General features: G+C 42.5%; 1 protein-coding gene across 1 annotated transcript; it reads left to right on the top strand.

The window, feature by feature from the left end:
* The first annotated feature begins 376 nt into the window (after positions 1 to 376).
* Positions 377 to 21,577, top strand: BLOC1S4 (biogenesis of lysosomal organelles complex 1 subunit 4). The gene is made up of 5 exons (XM_089682225.1): positions 377 to 631; positions 3,106 to 3,177; positions 9,413 to 9,514; positions 15,790 to 15,930; positions 17,576 to 21,577. The coding sequence occupies exons 1-5, from the start codon at positions 425 to 427 to the stop codon at positions 17,663 to 17,665; spliced, it is 612 nt and encodes a 203-aa protein (XP_089538351.1). The 5' UTR covers positions 377 to 424; the 3' UTR covers positions 17,666 to 21,577.
* The last annotated feature ends 201 nt before the right edge of the window (positions 21,578 to 21,778 follow it).

Raw genomic sequence — 21,778 nt, 5'->3', positions numbered from 1 at the left:
CATCCCATAGATGTCAATGCAAAAGCGCCCCCTAGTGACTTCAATGCAAAAATGCCAGCCCCATTAAATTTAAAACAAAACTGTCCGTTTTTGTTTCAGTTTTGGGCCAAGCGCATCCTGAATTTTCGGTATTAGCACAAGAATTCATGTCGGTGAATCACTAGTTGCAATGCGTAGAGCATGCACAGGCCCAGACCTGGAGGGCACAGGAACTCAGACCCGCCTGGTATTACTCTGAAGGACCGGTACCCTCAGCAATATATCCATGAAAATATCGCTAGAACCGGTGAGGACGTAGTAACCGCCTCTCTAGCAGACAACTATCTGAGGTAACGCTTTCTGACGAAGTTTGACCCGACTCGGCTCCCGTGGGCGGCGCTGTCCTGTGGTCACGTGTCCCGTGCGGTGGTTGGTTCGAGCAGTGATGGCGTTAGATGGAGGTGCTGGGCAGTGGGAGCCGGAGGAAGAGGAGGGGAGCCCAGGGGACAGCGGCCATGTCTCCCACAGTCAGAGCGCCTGCAGCGGCGGCTCGGTTGGCCTTCTGAACGATGACGAGCAACAAGGTGCAGGTCTGAAAACAACAGCCAATCAGCTGTCCAGCTACCTTCTCCCTGCCCATCATAAGACTGAGGTAAGGGCGGGGCTTCCTAACAGTCATGTGACAGCTCACCTGTGCTTGAGGTCAGTCTAGCTTCTCCTGAAATGCCGCTCATCTGGCTGCTCTGCTGATCCTCTTCCTTCACTGCCTTGGGATAGGATGGCTTCTGATTTCCCTTACCCATACTCCTGCTCAGGGTCAGTGATTCCCAAGAGTCAGGATCACAGTCAGTCAGCCAGCATTTTCAGCAATGATTGCCCCATAATACTGAAAAGTGGAAAAAAACATTTTATTGGGGCGTTGGGTAAGTACCAATAACTTACCTGTAGCGATGTGCCCCATTCAAGGTTGCTGCTCTGTTAGGGCTCATTCACAAAATAGACCACCTGATGGGAATGGGCCCCTAACCCTTTCACTGCCAGAGCCGTTTTTACATCTTTACACAAGTTTAAAAATAATTTTAGGCCAGAAGATTACATAAAACCCCCAAAACATTATTTTCTGAAAGCAGACATCCTAGGTCAGGGGTCTCCAAACTGCAGGCTGGATGTGGCCCTATCCTTGCCTTTATCCAGCCCTTGGGGCACTAGCCCTCCCACTGACACCAATGATGGGGCACCATTCCTTCCACTGACACCAAGGTTGGAGCACAATTCTTCCCACTGACACCAAAGATGGGGCACCCTTCCTCTCAATGACACCAGTGATGGGGCACCCTTCCTCTTACTGACACCAATGATGAGGGCACCCTTCCTCTCACTGACACCAAAGATGGGGCACCCTTCCTCTCACTGACACCAATGATGGGGCACCCTTCCTCTTACTGACACCAATGATGAGGGCACACTTCCTCTCACTGACACCAAAGATGGGGCACCCTTCCTCTCACTGACACCAATGATGGGGTACCCTTCCTCTCACTGACACCAAAGATGGGGCACCCTTCCTCTCACTGACACCAAAGATGGGGCACCCTTCCTCTCACTGACACCAATGATGGGCACCCTTCCTCTCACTGACACCAGTGATGGGGGCATCATTCTCACTGACACCAATGATGGGGCACCCTTCCTCTCACTGACACCAATGATGGGGTGCCGTTCCTCTCACTGACACCAATGATGGGGTGCCGTTCCTCTCACTGACACCAATGATGGGGCGCCGTTCCTCTCACTGACACCAATGATGGGGCGCCGTTCCTCTCACTGACACCAATGATGGGGCGCCGTTCCTCTCACTGACACCAATGATGGGGTACCATTCCTTCCACAGAAACCAATGATGGGGCACTATTGCTTTCACTGACACCAATGATATATTATTTTTTACTCCCACTGACCACCAAGCCTATGGCATTGTTTACTCCCACCAATGCCAGGGAACTTTCTATTCCTGCTGGCCACACTCCAGCCTCCCTAATATTTGAAGGGCAGTAAACTGGCCCTTTGTTTTGAAAGTGTGGAGACCCCTGCCCTAGAGAATGAAATAGTGGTAGTTCCAATTTTTTATGTCACACGATATTACTGGAAAGGTTTTCAGTAAAAAGTAATTTCAGTAAAAAACACACTAAATTTCATTTTAGGGGGCAAAAAAAATGCAATAAATTATCCAGTTTGTTTGGTAAAATATAAAAGCCAAGGTTGCACCAAGTAAATAGATACCCAACATGTCAAACCTTAAATTTGCATGTGTCCATGAAATGTTGACTAATTTCAACATATATAATGTGCATCGCCATTGACGTTTTCACGGATGCATGTATTTACGTTTGTAAATGCCTATATTGGGGGGGGGAGCTTCATGGGGCTCATTTTTTGGGGGGAGGGGATTTTAATTTTTTTACAATATAAAAACAAATTGATAAAAAAAAATCCCCTATGGGATGAACTTTGATAATTCTCTTTAATGAGACATTCGGGGTCTAAAAGCTCCACTGAATTCTGTACTCCACCTCTACACCCTTTCCTGGCCTTGATGGCCAGGGACACTGACAACAGGGACCCAGAAATGACATCATATACGTCACTTTTGGCTCAGAAACAAGATGGGGAGGATAGCAGATGTGTGTAAGCTCTCCTCCCTCCCCTCTACCAGCTCTGTTGGTCCCAGGCCCGCAGATGGGCAAGCGGAGCCCAGAATACATAGCGGGGAAGGGGGGGGGGGGCGTGAGCAGGGGAACACTCTACAATGGTCTGTGGGAGCATTCAGGAGGCAGCGCATCCGCCCAAAGGCTTCCACCTGACAAGCCCTGGTGCTTGTCTTCAGCAGGGCTAAATGTCACAACTACTGCATGTCCCATGTGTCAGACGATACAAATTGTGCATCCCTGCATAATACAAATGCTGTAACTTGTTTTATTTTTGCTGGTTTGGATATAGACATCAAGTGACCTTTTCTCCACAGCAAATATTCCGGTTTCAATTCTTCTTGCGTATAACAAAGACCTACTAATGTACATCATTTGTTTCACTCTAATTTAATAACTTTGGCATATGTTTGTTGCCCAGATTGAAAATTTGGAGAAGAGCTTGGAAGACTTACTTGTTAGAGTTGATGAGTTTGTTGGAATGTTAGATATGGTAAGTATAACTATGTATGCTTTACTGTATATTTCATAAGTGATATGAAAGGAAATGTTCAAACATAATAAATTACACTACATTTTTGTAACATACAGTGCCTTGAAAAAGTATTTACACCCCTTGAAATGTTCCACATTTTGTCATGTTACAACCAAAAACGTAAATGTACTTTATTGGGATTTTATGTGAAAAACCAACACAAAGTGGCACATAATTGTGAAGTGGAAGGAAAATGATAAATGGTTTTCAAAATTTTTTACAAATATCTGAAAAGTGTGGTGTGCATTTGTATTAAGCCCCCTTTACTGTGATACCCTTAACTAAAATCTAGTGGAACCAATTGCCTTCAGAAGTCACCTATTTAGTAAATAGAGTCCACCTGTGTGCAATTTAGTCTCAGTATAAATACAGCTCTTCTGTGAAGCCCTCATAGGTTTGTTAGAGAACATTAGTGAACAAACAGCATCATGAAGGCCAAGGAACACACCAGACAGGTCAGGGATAAGGGTGTGGAGAAGTTTAAAGCAGGGTTAGGTTATAAAAAAAAAAATATCCCAAGCTTTGAACATCTCACGGAGCATTGTGCAATCCTACATCCGAAAATGGGAAGAGTATGGCACAACTGCACACCTACCAAGACATGGCCGTCCACCTAAACTGACAGGCCGAGCAAGAAGAGCATTAATCAGAGAAGCAGCCAAGAGGCCCATGACAACTCTGGAGGAGCTGCAGAGATCCACAGCTCAGGTGGGAGAATCTGTACAAAGGACAACTGTTAGTCATACACTCCACAAATCTGGCCTTTATGGAGAGTAGCAAGAAGAAAGCCATTGTTGAAAGAAAGCCATAAGAAGTACCGTTTGCAATTTGTGAGAAGCCATGTGGGGGACACAGCAAAGAAGGTGCTCTGGTCAGATGAGACCAAAATTAAACTTTTTGGCCTGAAAGCAAAATGCTATGTGTGGCAGAAAACTAACACATCACCCTGAACACACCATCCCCACCGTGAAACATGGTGGTGGCAGCATCATGTTGTGGGGATACTTTTCTTCAGCAGGGACAGGGAAGCTCAGAGTTGATGGGAAGATGGATGGAGCCAAATACAGGACGATCTTAGAAAAAGAGTCTGCAAAAGATTTGAGACTGGGGCGGAGGTTCAGCTACCAGCAGGACAACGACCCTAAACATACAGTCAGAGCTACAATGGAATGGTTTAGATCAGGGGTCTCCAAACCTTCAAAACAAAGGGCCAGTTTACTGCCCTGCAAATAACAGGGCCTGGACTGTGACCAGCAGGAGTAGAAAATTCCTTGGCATTAGTGGGAGTAAACAATGCCATAGGCTTGATGATCAATGGGAGTAAAAACTATTACATCATTGGTGTCAGTGAGAGGAATAGTGCCCATTACTGATGTCAGTTGGAGGAATAGTCCCCTATCATTGGTGTCCGTGGGAGGAATGGGGCCTCATCATTGGTGACCGTGGGAGGAATGGGGCCCCATCATTGGTGACTGTGGAAGGAATGGTGCCCCATCATTGGTGACTGTGGACTGAATGGTGCCCCATCATTGGTGACCGTAGCAGGAATGGTGCCCCATCATTGGTGTCTGTGGGAGAAATGATGCCCCATCATTGTTTTCCGTGGAAGGAATGGTGCCCCGTCACTGGTGTCAGTGGGAGGAATGGTGCCCCATCACTGGTGTCAGTGGGAGGAATGGTGCTCCATCATTGGTATTAGTGAGAGGAATGGTGCCCCATCATTGGTATTAGTGAGAGGAATGGTGCCCCCATCATTAGTGTCAGTGAGAGGAATGGTGCCCCCATCATTGGTGTCAGTGAGAGGAATGGTGCCCCCATCATTGGTGTCAGTGGGAGGAATGTTGCTTCATCTTTGGTGTCAGTGGGAGGAATGGTGATTCATCATTGGTGTCTGTGGGAGAAATTTAGCCCCATCTTTGGTGCCAGTGGGAGGCTAGTGCCTCCTATCAGTAGAAGGGATAGTGCCCCAAGGGATGGAAAGGGACACATCCGACCTGCGGGCCACAGTTTGGAGACCCCTGGTTAAGATGAAAGTATATTCGTATGTAAAATGGCCCAGTCAAAGTCCACACCTAAATCCAATTGAGAATCTGTGGCAAGACTTGAAAATTGAGGTTCACAGACACTCTCCATCCAATCTGACAGAGCTTGAGCTATTTTGCAAAGAACATTGGGCAAACATTTCACTGTCTAGATGTGCAAAGCTGGTAGAGACATCCCCAAAAAGACTTGCAGCTGTAATTGCAAGGAAGGTGGTCCTACAAAGTATTGACTCAGGGGGGCTGAAAACAAATGCACACCACGCTTTTCACATATTTATTTGTAAAAAGTTTTGAAAACCATTTATCATTTTCCTTCCACTTCACAATTATGTGCCACTTTGTGTTGGTCTATCACATAAAATCCCAATAAAATACATTTACATGACAAAATGCGGAAAATGTCAAGGGGTATGAATATTTTTCCAAGGCATTGTATAGGGTACAGGACACCAGGGATGGGTTCTGAATAGCAGATATATTTCCCCACTATTTAAGTTGTGGTCCCTTTTTAAAGGGATTGGTTTGAAGTTATTGCTGAGGTGCTCACCCATGCATGGTGAGGGGTTCCAAGGTAGTTTGGTTGATAAAAAGAGGAATGAATTTCTGTACTCTGTGGCTTGTTGAGTCCTTATTAGGGACTCAATTTTGGAGGTTCGAAACGTTTTGGGTGGGAAGACCCTCCAAACCCTGATTACAAAGACTTTCGTCCAGAAGGGGTTAACCTGGGTCCATCACAGTCCAGAAAAGGAAGAGGAAACAGTCAGCACCTGGTTGTAAGAGACACCTGAGCAAGCAGTTTCTGAACTGTGAAAACCACCTCTTTGGGACTCCTGAAGCAGACAGGAAACCCCCAAAACCCCAGTCTGGGACCAGTATAGTGGCGGTGAGCCATTACCTTGTTTTTCCATTGAACCCGAGTTATGGACTGTTTTGTGTTTATTTGCTGAAGTAAGCTCTTCAGCCACGCCTATGTTGAAATGGGATGAGGGAGGAACCCCTGCCTGCTGTAACAGGGAGGGGGGCTTGGAGCATGTTACATGTTACACCCGAAATACAGATGTAATGTGCAACATGTGCCAAAGGTACAATCCTTTTGAAGTACCGTATTTTCCGGCGTATAAGACGACTTTTTGACCCTTGAAAATCTTCTCAAAAGTCGGGGGTCGTCTTATACGCCGGTATACGGCATGCTGACACTTTTTAGGGGGGCGGTGCGGTGCCGCCGCCGCCCCCCTCTTCCAATGGAAGTGAAACTAAGTACAGGGGTGGGCAGGGGCTTCTGTTTCTTACCTGGCTCCGGTCCCACGACGATCCGGTCCAGGAAGCGCAGCTGCTCCCTCCTTCAGTTCGGCCACTGGATGTTCGTGCGGCTGCTCGGCTCCACCTCCTCACCGGTGATTGGCCGCCAGAACTGTAGCTCAGGAAAAGCACACAGGCGGCCAATCACCGGGGAGGAGGCGGAGCCGAGCGGCCCCGCGAAAATCAAGTGAAGGTAAGTGTGCCGTGCGATGGGGCACTTCCCCCCCCCCACCCCCACTGACACCAACGATGGGACACTATTCCTCCCCCCCACTGACACCAATGATGGGGCACTATTCTTCCCACTGACACCAATGATGGGGCACTATTCCCCCCACTGACACCAATGATGGGGCACTATTCCCCCCACTGACACCAATGATGGGGCACTATTCCTCCCACTGACACCAATGATGGGGCACTATTCCCCCCACTGACACCAACGATGGGTTACTATTCCTCCCCCCCACTGACACCAGTGATGGGGCACTATTCCCCCCACTGACACCAATGATGGGGCACTATTCCTCCCACTGACACCAATGATGGGGCACTATTCCCCCCACTGACACCAATGATGGGGCACTATTCCTCCCACTGACACCAATGATGGGGCACTATTCCTCCCACTGACACCAATGATGGGGCACTATTCCTCCCACTGATACTAATGATGGGGCACTATTTCTCCCACTGATACCAATGATGGGGCACTATTCCTCCCACTGACACCAATGATGGGGCACTATTCCTCCCACTGACACCAATGATGGGGCACTATTCCCCCCACTGACACCAATGGTGGGGCACTATTCCTCCCACTGACACCAATGATGGGGCACTATTCCTCCCACTGACACCAATGATGGGGCGCTATTCCTCCCACTGATACTAATGATGGGGCACTATTCTTCCCACTGGTGTGCATTGGAAGAGGGGTAGTCTTATACGGCGAGTATAGCCCAAACACTACATTTTAACAGGAAAAGTAGGGGGGTCGTCTTATACGCCCAGTCGTCTTATACGTCGGAAAATATGGTACAATTCCAGGCAAACCCCAGCTAGTCCTAAAACTATTCCTTCCCCCATTCTAACACCTATGCTGACTATCCTTTGAAAGAAAGATGTACATACTTCCCTATTTTCAGCCTGCCCTGGTCCGGTCATGTGATCAGGCTCTCCTGTGTCAGCCAACGCGGCTTCAGGGGAAAGGAGAAAGCGTACACAATGGAAACCTATGGGTGGCACCACCACTCTCAGGCATTGCCAGCCATGCAGCTTGGTGTGCCTTCCTGGCACATTCCAGCTGTGATGAAAAAACGGACTGCCGTGTCCATGTGCAGGGTGACATTCTTAAACCGGTAAATCAAGAGGCCGAAAACCCGGCACCTGGAAGTAGTTGGGGAAAAGCTGACAACAGTTGGTGAGGGATTTAACCGCCACGCTAGATTGAGGAAGTATTTCTCTGAGTTTAGTTCCTCTTTAAACACATAACTAAAAAAAATCCAAGGAACAAAATGATTGATAAGAAAAAAAGCTAAAACATTTAAAGGGTAAAGAATCTTGCCCACAGAGTTTACTTACCTTTTTATCATTCTTTCTGTGTGTACTGCCCACCAACATAATTGTTTCATTTTCATATTCTGTCCTCCTATTGGAGCGGCTGTTTTGTACTTGACTAATGTAGTCTAATATTAAGTGACAATTGTTACCCCAACATTTCTTATTCCTGATATATGTCTATGGTATCATTTTCGTTTCCTTAAAAGTATCCTGTTCTCTTTGTATTTTTTCCCTTGTTTGAAATACCTGGTGATCCTGCCTATTCCCCTGCTGTCCTATTTCAAACTGACTGCCCTAGGCATAAAAGCACAACCATCCTTGCACGGTCAGTTTTCTGGTTGTGCTCTGATCACAGCCTGCCTATCCTGCAGAGGCCAAGACTTTTGCTGACATGCCCCTCTGCACAGCCATTCATTGGGAAGATCCCTGTACTACTGCTTCTCCACCCCCACCTCTCTAAGCCCCTTCTGCAGGTCAGAACAAAGGTTATGCGATCACTTTAAAAAAAAAAAAAAAAAAAAGCATTTCTAATGTTTTTTCATATACAGGTGTACCTCGGTTTACGTATTTAATGCGTTCTGCGGGAATTTGTATTGCGAAAAATTCTTAAACCAAAACGCAGTTTCCCATAGGAATGCATTGAAAACCAATGAATCCGTTCCGGAGGTCAGAAAAAAGTAAAAAAAAAAGTCTTTATCTGTTCAAAACTCTTTTTAAAGTGCACTTTAAAGGCATAATTACTGTACAGGGACATGATTAAAAATTAATTCGTAAATGCACTGAAAACCAATTAATCCGTTCCTGAGGTCAGAAAAAAGTCAAAAAAAGTTTTATCAGTTCAAAACTTTTTATAAGTTGCAGTTTAAAGGCACAAAGGGGCATGATTAAAAAAAAAAACATTAGTAAATGCATTGAAAGCCAATTAATTCGTTCTGGAGGTAAAAAGTAAAAAAAAAGTCTTATCTGTTCAAAACTCTTGATAAAGTGCACTTTAAAAGCATAGTACTGTACAGGAACATGATTATAAAAAAATTTGTAAATGCATTGAAAACCAATTAATCCGTTCGTATTGCGAAAAAAATTCGTTAACCGAGGCTTCATTTTCAATGGATTTTCATTCAGAAACCGAAAATTACGTTAACCGAGGCGTTCGTAAACTGAGGTACGCCTGTATACTGTGCACACAAATGTTTTGCCTTTTATTTCTTTTTTGTAAACTGAATTGGTTGTTTTACAAGGTAAGGGTTCACATATACTTTAAAATGTTTTTTTGTTTGTTTTTTTTACAGATACGAAATGATACATCTCAAGTGGTTAATGAAAAAGTACCTCAGATTTACACTAAAGCTGCAGAAATGAGAAAACTCTACCAGAAGATAGATTTGCTTGAGGTAGAATGGGGTGTTATTTTAGTAGAAATGATAAGAGTTGTATTGTTTTTGTTAGATCTATTGTATTGGGTTTGACATGGCAAAATATGATACCTACTTTTGCTCACAGAAGCTAAATAGATTTTTTATCATCCACACTCCCATACTGTCTGTATAAAGCAGTTTCTGCTTGGTTGCTATGGACAAAGAGAGTCTTTTTTTGCCACTTACCTTTTTATTGTTTAAAAACAATGAAACTATTGGAGGGAAACATCTTTCACTAGTCAGCTCTGTGGGTTTTAACTTACATCACAGAATCCTGAATCACATGATTCCACAGAAATCTTAGCACACTTTTTTTATTTTGGTGATGGAATTTTGAGTAAGTAGTATGAAACTGGCAGAAATCTGTAGGCATACCATCCACCAAATGCATCCCAGGAACCGAATAGACTTGCAGGGTGGTGGCCGTGGATGTAGGTAGAGTATATGGGTGGGTAAATACCAAAAGAACGCCCTGATTCTGTACCAGTGAGGGACACATAGAAGCATCATTCGTGGAGATGGTTGGTGGTCATGTGATTGGGGCAATGGGCTTCTAGGAGCTGTAAATGTCAGGATGTGGACTCCACCAAAATTGGGCTCTGTTTATTGTATGGACACTTTTGAGGAATAGCTGTTAATTTGGCATCCCTATAAATGACCTTGGGGGCATCAACAGGCTGTACGCGTGGGACATAAAAGAACACTACTGTCACATACCTGGCGGAGGTATGTGACAGTACCTGCAGCTCAGGGCCCCTAGTAAAGCTACATGAGGGATAAGGTCACAGAGTGGCTTGAGTGCCTGACAGATCTCTCAGCAGCTGATGTGGATAGGTCATCTGTGCTTCTCTGAGCGTGGACCGAAGAGTGGATGTGAGAACATTAAAAATGGCAGACCGTAGTTGGTGTCCGACAGGAACTGGCTGGACAACATTAAGACGATCAGCTGGCTCAGCTGAGCAGCGGGTAACTGGTTGGCAGGCACTGGCCCCAAGCGGCAGATAGTACAACAGTAGAGTCAGGCAAGCTGGGTCTGTACCTGGAGGGGGGAGATAAGGTGTAAGCAGAAAGATGGAAGAGTAGTCAGGGTTCAAGCCAGAGTCATCAACAGCGAGGCAGATCAGCATAAGGAGTAGGCAGAGATGTAATTCAAGGACAACTGTGGATCAGTTCAGGGGAATTCAGGCATAGTCGGAGGCAGATCAGTAGAAAGTGGTCAGATACAGGAACAAGTAACAGATTATGTAGGAAACGCTGTAGACCAAACAGCAATGATGCAGTGCAGCATCTCTGTTTAAATAGCCTGTTTGGCACCAGCAATAGTGACAGTCACATGTGCAAGTAAACACGCACCTCTGCATGTATAAGTGTGGGCTCAAGCTGATCCACACATGCTCTTCCATGCACCATTCTGTGCGCACTTCTGCCTTTCCTGACAACTACCCCTGATACATATAAGAAAGAGCCTCACTTGTTCTCCTGAAGAAGCGGTGTATCCTAGAAACGTGTTTAGAAAGATCTCCATTCCAACAGCTCATTAGCAAAGGTATAAATATTATGTATAATCACTTGACGGGGAATTCAATCACAGCTAAGGGGTGTTTGATGATGATGATGATGATGATGTTTATACAGCTGAGGCTGGAGTAAATGGAATTAATAAATAGTAGGTTAATATAAATGGCTGCTACTGTGTTATTAATCAGTTGCCACCCGCTCACAGCACATTTACTGTGAGCAGGTGGCAGGTGTCGCCACCTGCTTCCTGGTTTTCGTGTACGCGTCCCCTGCTCACCCATGCTGTGATTGGACATAGCCGGAGTTTGTCAGCAGGTTTCAGCCAATGCTTTTCTGCTGTGCCCAAAAATGTGTTTACAGACACACAGAACTCTGTGTACACAAAACAAGGATCTGGCTGTTCTTCTCCCTGAAAAGCAGGGAGGAAAAAACAGCCAGATCTGTGAATAAAAGCAGCACACATAACACTTTTTAGGGACCCAGTAAACCCTGGATGTTAACCCCTTCCCAGCCAGTGTCATTAGTACAGTGTTATCAGTGATCACTGTATTGGTGTTACCAGTGACATTAGTGTCCCTCCCTAGCGCCAGATTGCCCACCAGATTATCTCAGTCACACTATTAGTTGTTGATCACTGCCATTACAAGTAAATTTCAGTATATATTTTGTTGATGCTATAACTTTCCCACAAACCAATTAACATACACTTATTGAGATTTCTAAATTTATGAAGAAATTAGACTTTTTATTTATTTTTTAATTGGATATGTTTTATAACAGAAAGTTATAAAGTTTAGTTTTATATAATAAAAAATAATAAAAATTATTTTTAAAAACCCAGTGGTAATCAAATACCACAAAAAGAAAGCTCTATTTGTGTGTAAATAATTATTTTAATTTCATTTAGATACAGTGTTGCATGACCGCGCAATTACATAGTCTGGCTAAAAAAAGACAAAAGTCCATCCAATCAACCATTTAAAAAAAAAAAAAAAATTATAATCCTACACCCACAGTTGATTCAGAGGAAGGCAAAAAAACCCCCAGCAAAGCATGATTCAATTTGCTCCTGCAGGGGAAAAAATTCCTTCCTGATCCCCCGAGAGGCAATCGGATATTCCCAGGATCAACTTTACCTATAAATGTTAGTATCCAGTTATATTCTGTGTATCTAAGAAATAATCCAGACCTTTTTTAAAGCAATCCACTGAGCTGGCCAGAACCAACTCTTGAGGGAGTCTATTCCACATTTTCACAGCTCTCACTGTGAAGAAACCTTTCCGTGTTTGGATATAAAATTTCTTTTTTTTCAGACATAAAGAGTGCCCCCTTGTCCTCTGATGACCTCAGGGTTAATAACTCTACACCGAGTTCAATATATGAACCACTGATGTATTTATACATGTTGATCGTATCCCCCCATAATCTCCTCTTCTCAAAAGAGAATACATTCAGTTCCTCTAATCTTTCCTCATAGCTGAGCTCCTCCATGCCTCTTATCAGTTTGGTTGCCCTTCTCTGTACTTTCTCCAGTTCCCCAATGTTCTTTTTGTGAATTGGTGCCCAAAACTGAACTGCATATTCCAGATGAGGTCTTACTAATGATATGTACAGGGGTAATATGATATCTCTCTCTCTGGAGTCTATACCTCTTTTAATACAAGAGAGGATTTTGCTTGCTTTAGAAACTGCAGCTTGGCATTGCATGCCATTATTAAGCTTGTGATCTACCAGAACCCCCAGATCCTTCTCCACCATTGATTCCCCCAGTTGTACTCCCCTAGTATGTATGATGCAGGAATATTCTTAGCCCCCAAGTGCATGACCTTACATTTATCAACATTAAACCTCATTTACCACATAATTGCCCAATTAAACAGTGCATTGAGGTCAGCTTGTAAATTGGAGACATCCTGTAAGGACGTTATTCCACTGCACAGCTTGGTGTCATCTGCAAAGACTGAAATGGCATTTATAATCCCAGACCCTATATCGTTTATAAATATATTAAAAAGTAAGGGTCCCAACACTGAACCCTGGGGTACACCACTGATGACCCCAGACCATTCAGAGTATGAATCAATTACCACTAATCTCTGAATTCGGTCTTTTAGCCAGTTTTCTATCCATTTACATACAGATTTTTCCAAACCTGTAGAATTTACCTTACACATTAGTCGGGGATCTCTGTCAAACTCTTCTGCATAATCCAAGTATACCACATCCAGTGCCACCCTTCTGTCCAAGGTTTTGCTCACCTCCTCATGAAAAGAAATCAGATTTGTTTGACAACTTCTGTCTTTCATGAATCCATGATGTCTGTTGCTTAAAACATTTTTTTCCAGCAAGAACTCATCTATGTGGCCTTTTATTAAACTCTCCAGTATCTTCCCAACTATAGAAGTTAAACTAACAGGTCTATAATTACTTGGTAAATATTTTGACCCCTTTTTAAATACTGGCATCACATTAGCCTTACACCAATCCAGTGGTACTATGCCAGCCATTAAAGGGTCCCTAAAAATTAGAAACAATGGCTTTGAAATGACAGAGCTCAATTCTTTAGGGACCCGTGGATGTATGCCATCCAGTCCAGGTGCTTTATTCACCTTTATTCTGTCTAAATATTTTTGGATCATATCAATTGTGAGCCAATGTGGATCATCTGGAGCTGTGTCAATACCATGCCCACTATGGACAAGAGCTCCCCCATGCTCCTTTCTATATACAGAGCTGAAGAAGGTATTTAATAAATTTGCCTTCTCTTTGTCCCCAGTCACCCACTCTAGATTATTTTGTAAAGGGCCTACATGCTTGGACCGGACCTTTTTACTATTAATATATTTGAGGAATTTTTGGGGGTTGGTCCTGCTATCTTTTGCAATCTGTCGTACGGTTTCAATTTTTTCGGCCTTTATTACCTTTTTGCATATTCTGTTATATTCTTTGTAATGTTTAAACGATGATAGCTTTCCTTCATTTTTATATTTAATAAAAGTTCTTTTCTTATTATCTATAGCTTTTTTAACTTTGGCCGTAAGCCACATAGGTTTGATTTTTTTGCCTTTTAAACTTGTTGCCCATGGGAATATATTTTGCAGTGTGTTCACATACAGTCTTTTTGAAGAACTCCCATTTCTGTGTTGTGTTCATTGATGCCAATATTCCCTCCCAGTCTAAGTCTTGGAGAACAGCTCTCAGCCTTGGAAAATTAGCCCTCTTAAAATTGAGCATTTTTATTTTTCCATTATGTGCTTGCTGTTTCCAGCTAACAATAAATTAAATCATGTTATGGTCACTGCTACCCAGATGTTCTTTTATATGGACATTCATAATATGTTCTGCATGGTTTGAGATTACCGGGTCCAGCAGAGCATCATTCCTAGTAGGGGCCTCTATGAACTGTACCATAAAATTGTCCTGTAGTAGGTTTAAACATTTTTGCCCTTTAACTGTTCCTGCAGTATCATTATTCCAGTCAATTTCCAGGTAGTTAAAATCCCCCATTATTATCACTGTCCCAGCCCTTGCAGCCCTTTCGATCTGTGCAAGGAGCCGAGTCTCCACCTCCTCATTAACACTTGGAGACCTATAACAAACTCCAATGATTACCTTTGTAACACACACCCCCATGTGCAGTTCCACCCATAATGCTTCAGCCTCATCAAACTCTCCATCAACTAGGTCCTCTTTCACACTCACTCTGAGTTCACTTCTTACATAGACAGACACCACCACCTTTCCCATTTACCCTGTCTCTCCAAAGGAGAACATAGCCAGGAATACTAATGGCCCAGACATGTGAAGAACGAAGCCAAGATTCAGCAATACTAATTAAATCATAGTTCTCTTCATGCACCAAAGCTTCCAACTCATCTATTTTGCTTGGCAGATTTCTGGCATTGGTGAACAAACACTTTAATTCATTGACACCTTGTGCACACATATTTTATATATTTTTTATTTTCACACAAATGGTACCAATTCCACTGGTTGTTTGTAACATGGGAATGTTCTTATCTGCCATAGCCCTCTCCCCATCTTTCCCCATTCCACCCACTAATAAGTACTGACCCCTGTCTGATCTAGCTACCCCGTTATAATCTAATTCTCCCTCCCCCCTTGATCCTAGTTTAAATACTCCTCCAGCCTTCCCATAAACCTCTCCCGCAGCACAGCAGACCCCGTTCCATTTAGGTACAAACCATCGCTGCACCCCAATGAAAAAGTCAGCCCAGTGCTCTAGAAACCCAAAATCCTTCCTTCTTACACCAGGTCTTCAGCCATGCATTGAGTTCTCAAATCTCCCCTGTCTTTCCTGTGTTGTGCAAGGCAGAGGTAATATATCAGAGAATATCACCTTGGAGGTCCTTCCCTTCAACTTGCAGCCTAGTTCTTTAAATTGATTTTTAAGGAGCCTCCACCTTACATGTATTTTGTCATTGGTTCCAACATGGACCAAGACAGCTGGGTGATGCCCAGCCCCTCCCAGTAGGTAAACAAGTGGAGTATCCACTTTTGGGTGGAATTCCGCTTTCAGACCCTACAAATAAAAATGTGTGTGTATTCGTCACTAGAAGAACGGAGATACAGATCTATGTGCCCTATCCAACTGCTTCCTAGCATTATATCTTCTATATCTGCCTATTTCATTATTCATTGTGGAAAGTTTGTGTTTATGTTAGAAATGCTATTATAACAATTTTCTTCTGTTTTTTTGCACAAATGGACAGACCTTTGTGAAGAAGGTTGGAGGTGATGTGGCTCTCATGGAAGAGCAGGTTACACAAGCTGAAACAAACTTGGGGACCTTTCCTAACCCTCTCAAGAAAATCTTCCAGAACCTCAGTGCCTCGCCTCTCTTTTCTCCCACGGTAGGCATTTGTTGTGTTTTTCTAAGCTTTTTCTAATTGGAGCATTCAAGTGGTAGTTGTTGGTGTCTTTCAAAAAAGAACTCTGAGTGACCTATGGAAAGTAGTTTTACAAGCAAAATTTTCCAGTTTGACTGAGCCATCCTAAAAACACCCCAACTGCCTGTCTTAACATTCTCTACCTCTACATTTCACCTACAGAAGGATAATCATTCAAACGTAACAGGTCACAGATGATTAAGCTGCAGATTATAAAGCAATGTAAACTGTAGAACAAGGCAGATTATTGATAAACCTTCAAAAATCACTATATTGCCTTGTTTGCTGGTTGAAGCCATGAGACCTTAAATGCACAAAAAAAAAAAAAACTGAAACTGAGAATATACAATTCAACAATGTCCTTCTAAAAATCAGGAATAATTGAGATCGGTCTGGTTTACATTGGACCAAAACTGGAACTGAAAAAAACCTCATCGCTTCTGGTTTCATAGAACATAGAGATGGTTGGGGAACTTCAATTTCTCCCTCATCTCTATGGTCAGCTTCAGTCCTGGGCTTCATGGTGGAACAGGAGAGCTCGGAAAGGTGGCCGAACGTGGAGTGACTACCTTCCGCCACATGTAATAGTAATACAGTGGCTGTATAGCTACTTCGATTGCTTTTACATTAATGAGCATTGCCGACTCTTAAAAAAAACAAAAAAAAAAAACCCAGGGCCATGACTGCAGCAGGCCATGGCCCTGATATAACCACTTAAACCCAAGGACATATGGGTACGTTCTAAGGGCAGTGGTTAAAATATGGCACTAGTGCTTGAAGCTAGGCCAAGTCTTCTATTGGTTTCCAATGACATCAAAGGCTGACCATACACTGTTACAATTTTTCATTCAGCCTTCCGCCCAGCAACTTTGTTTTTCTATCGAGGGATGTTGACTCGGGAGGTGGCAACCCACTAAGTAAGGAAATGGCCGAAAGTAGTAATTTGTATGGCCAGAAAAAAACACCACTTTCAGAGAGGGACAAGGTACAGAGCTGCATCCTTGTGCTCACAAGAGATCTTGATTGCTGTCAGTTCAGTATACTTGCACTTCACAATATGCAGTCATCTTCCAGTTATATACATACACACTATTGTGAGGAAGCAGACAATCCCATACATCACCCAAGATGCCAGTCTGGCAATAGATGTGTATTTCTATCCAGTCATCTAGTGAAAGGTTAAGCATGTTTATTCTGAGTGTGTCATATTCAGAAAAAAATGTGATCGTAGTCAATGGCACTGGCATAAATTAGTGTCATATATGTTTCATCTCAGTTCAATTAAGTGCAAGAGTGCATATATATTATTGCATACACAAAAAGCAGAAAGTGTGCAGTGTCTTTGTTTTCTCTTGTCTGAGGAGGGCTGCAAAGCTTAGTGAGCATTGGATATCCTGGGCAAGCAGCAGATACCAGGAATTCAAAATGTTTCTGTTTATATTTCCATTGCACGGCCCTTGCTTGAGCAATGTAGAGTATTTCTGTTTGACTTTGTGAGATAGAGATATGTGTGTGTGTGTGTGTGTGTGTGTATATATATATATATATATATATATATATACACACATTTATATATATCTGTTAATACATTTTATGCTTATCTGTTCAGAAAGCAACACCATCTCCAAGGGCACCGCAAGTCCGATATGAGCCTCCACTTGTGTTCAAGACTGAAGATTTCTTCTCAACTTCCAGCTGACCGGCACAATAGTAGAAGGCCAGGATGTGAATTCTGGACCCTGCCATGGACAATAAAGTTCTGCACTTTCTACAAGATGTTATTAATTTTACACTAAGGAATATTATCAAGTCTTCCAGCCAAGCTTTTTATCACATCATTGTAGAATTTGAAATCATTTCAGTCATGGGGTTACTTGATTGTGTTGGAACTGCACCATGACTGCATTTACAAACACACACAAATGTTAGGTATGATGCTATGCAGATTTCTTGCGCATTGAATGAATAGATATCCATCATGAAGTCTTTTTGTAAAGACAAATAATACATTTGTTGATGCCATTTTCTTATAGCTACTACAGAGCCACATTGCACTGCATTGTAACTATGTTACTTCTTCAGTGTTTGCCACTGGTAAATATGCTCGGTTTGTTCTGTGCTTATGTAAAACTTGGAGTCCTATTCAGAACACTGCTCTTTTCAACGTAAAGTGGAACTACACAAACTGAGCACCACAAATCAAAAGCAGTATTTAACCACTTGCCCTCCAGAGGATTTACCTCCCTTCCTGACCGGGCCATTTTTTGCGTTATGGCACTGCGTTACTTTGACAATTGTCCTTTTTTCCCACAAATTGAGCTTTCTTTCGGTGGTATTTGATCACCTGTGCGTTTTTTTTTCTTTTTTTTTTTTTGCGCTAAAAAAAAAAACCCGACAGTTTTGAGAAAAAACAACAATATTTTTTGACTTTTTGCTATTAAACATATCCAGTAAAAAAAATAAAAAAATAACATTTCGTCATAAATTTAGGCCAAAGTGTATTCTGCTACATGTCTTTGCTAACAAACAAAAAAAAAATCCCAATACGTGTAAATTAATTGGTTTGCATGAAAGTTATGGCATTTACAAATGACGTTATATATACTGGGATTTTTATTTTTTTTTAATTTTTACTAGAGGCGGCAATCAGCGACTTATAGCAGGACTGCAGCAGGCACTGGGGGGAACTGAGTTAGTGTCACTGACATCCCCAGTGATACCAATACAGTGATCAGTGCTAATAAAAAGCACTAACACTGTACTAATGGCGCTGGGCATGAAGCAGTTAATGTGGGGCGATCAAAGGGTTGACTATGTACTGTTTTACTTGGGGCTGTGTCTGTGTGCTTTACTGTAAGCACACTGCTTTGCATGAAAAGTAGTGCAAAGCCATGCAAAGTAGTGTGTACGAGCTGACAGGGAGGAGAACTGTTTTGTTTACTAACAGTTCTTCCCCCATTGGAGACCCTCAGCAATCACTAGGTGTCGGCAACTAATCAGGACTCGATGATTGACAGCTGCGGCCACAAATGGAAATGCAAAAATTACATCTATGTACATGATTTTACACACCTGTGCCTCCCTGTATCAGTATATCTGCTATATGGCGGACAGGAGGCGGTTAATTCATTTTTTGTTATTCATTGTAAACTCCCCTACCCATCAATGTCTCCATGCTTTATTTTGCTGGGAAATCACTTACGACCCCCCTCTAGTATTTCTTGAGTAAGGGTAGATGATTCATGTAGCATTTACTTTCTGGAATCCATCTGGCCTTAGCTCAGGCATTCAAGCAGAATGGTGTGCTTACCTGAGAATGCCCCTCCTTAAGACTCCTGGGATGTATGACATAATTTGCCTAGGCATTAACTAAAGAAATGTAAAAGACTGTTTAATACAAGTAAATATGATATACGTCCCTATCTATTTACTAATGCTAACAGTATAAGAATTCAAAATAGCCAGTGTTGATTTAGAGAGTGAACTTCCACTTTAAGCCAGGACAATATGCGCAAATTGAAATATAACAACTTTCAGCTGACCCCTCTTCATTTATTACTGTAGTACAGTCAGGCTGCATATACAGTAGTAACATATGCCTATATAACTTCTTTAATCAGCTACGTGCTGCAGCAGGAGTTAAAAAACACTGTTCTGCCAGCACATAGGAGAGACAGACTGTGACACAGAAGCAGTGGCTAGGCTCTCCAATGGTCCGACACGCCCCACTGAACACTGCTCTAGTCAACATTCCTCATGCTCCCTCAGCAGTTCTGTTGTTTAGAGCAGTGTTCCAGGACATGTTGCTGCAGCACTTAGTAGATTAAATAAAAGGCATATCCACCACTGTATATCCATCCTGACTGCAGAATATAAAAAACTTAATTGAACATTTACTGAAATTTGCAGTGTATAGTGAGCATGTCTAGCTGATGCATTTAAAACGCTGGCCAACTTGGCCTACTTTGGCAATCTGTCTACACCTATCATATTAATGATCCTCTGTAGTCACTGTTACAAGCATTGTTTTCTAGAAAAGATTGCTCTTACTAAACATTTGATAGGTGGAAATAGATGATGACTTTTGTGTGTTGTAGTCTATGAAACCGCAGCACATGAATTTTCTTACCTTTCAGTATATTTAAATGAGTTTTCTGTTCAACCCATGCAGTTACTAAAAACATTTTCTTCATATCTTTCTTCTTCATGGTGGCTTATAGTCACCCTGTAGTTCTGCCATGACTGTGGTAGTCAGGTGCATTATAGTCTTCTGTCAATCAAGGCTGCAGATAGCAATAACAAATTCATCCTTAGTGTGTAAATACCTTGTTGTAGTTTTGTGTAGCTAGCAAAGTGTATTGTTACAAGTCTAGCATTTTGTGTTGGAAAACAAGTTAAGATGGTCCTCACAGAGGTCCTCCCCCTTGGTCAGCTTGTCAATCACAGTTCATGATAGTATGGATACAAAGGCCTATTTCACAAAGCTAATGCACCAGGATTAAGATCCAAGTGTCCAATCAGATTTGGCCGCTACAGTCGCATGGCAAAAAATCCTTATGCCTTGCTAAAGCTTTATGGATTTGGTACAGTATTTAGGTCTAGACCCCCATCCAACTCTACCTCTGTATACACAAGGCTCCTTCTCAGCTGTAACTCTAGAGAGTAAGCAGTGCTGCCAAGGTAGTAAGTGGAATCTACAATGTAGGCAGTGTTTAGTTAGTCAGTATATGAGCATGGCAACTGTGGACAAATTTGAATAAGACGTTTTTTTAAAGAAATCCTATAAATAAGGCAGTTTCTGCTTTGTTCTGTAATCAAGAGGAAGAATGAAGAATCATATGAAATGTTCAGTATGGTATGTAAAGCACTTTAGAGTGACTGAGCAACTGGCACTAGCATTGCAGGTAGCTTAGCCCCACATGTGCCTCATGAGCTACTGGCTTGGTGCTACAGTTTTAAGGTAAACCAACCACAGTACTGGCAATTCAAGATAAGCATGTTTCTGGAAATATTGGATTTCAAAATCATCAATAGGGCCAGCTATACAGGCAGATGAAGTTGTATAGAAATGTTACCTTTTAATGTCATATTAGGTCTCACCCTGTCTCAAGCCTCTTTCTCGGTCCTTAACATGACAGCCTGTTTGACCAATTAGAAGGTGAGGGACAGGGGCAAGTTTGATTTTTACAGAAAATGCCAAGGTTTGCAAGGAACATTTGTTGCCTTTATATTTTTTAGCAAATTTAGTTTAAACTGCTTGAGTTTGTTACAGATTCATTTTATGGGGGTCCATTCAGCCAAAAGTGATATTTTTGTTACAAGTAAAGCCTAGAAGGTTAAGGCAACTGCCTTTTGAAATATTTTGGGTACTCCAGGCTCAATATATCTCCACAATTTACAGACTCTGTTCTAACCACTTGGTAGTTTGGTAAATTACAGACTTTGACAGGTGAGTTAGTGCTTCAACATCTTCCAATACAGAAATACCTGTTTTCGGTAAAGTGTTTTAAGATACATGCAAAGCTCATTAATGTCTTTGTGTTGGGGCTTCCAGCATTGCAATTCTATAAATTTTTTTACTTTGTATACAAAATAAACAATGGAATAGCCATTCTCATGTAGTACTGGCATTTTTTTGTGTTGTCACAAACCAATTGTGCAGTAGTTTGCCTTTTACATGTTATGTTATAGCTCACTATAGGCACTTATCCAATCTGCTTTGGGAAAACAGGAACCAAATTTCCATAGTAATGTGACAAGAAAGGCAGCTAAAGTAGGCATGCCGCTCACCAACTACCTTACTAAAAAGAAG

The sequence above is a fragment of the Staurois parvus genome, unplaced genomic scaffold (genome assembly GCF_062004578.1).
Source record: "Staurois parvus isolate SC_StPar_1 unplaced genomic scaffold, SC_StPar_1.0 ptg000287l, whole genome shotgun sequence".
In the NCBI taxonomy this organism is placed as follows: Eukaryota; Metazoa; Chordata; class Amphibia; order Anura; family Ranidae; genus Staurois; species Staurois parvus.
This window is presented reverse-complemented; position numbering and strand designations above follow the sequence as displayed.

Bases quoted from the DNA above. Each gene is read 5' to 3' on its own strand.
- BLOC1S4 (XM_089682225.1), top strand. From the start codon at position 425: ATGGCGTTAGATGGAGGTGCTGGGCAGTGGGAGCCGGAGGAAGAGGAG. The intron at 3,178-9,412 runs GTAAGTATAACT...TTTTTTTTACAG, and splicing joins TTGTTGGAATGTTAGATATG to ATACGAAATGATACATCTCA. The intron at 9,515-15,789 runs GTAGAATGGGGT...ACAAATGGACAG, and splicing joins AGAAGATAGATTTGCTTGAG to ACCTTTGTGAAGAAGGTTGG.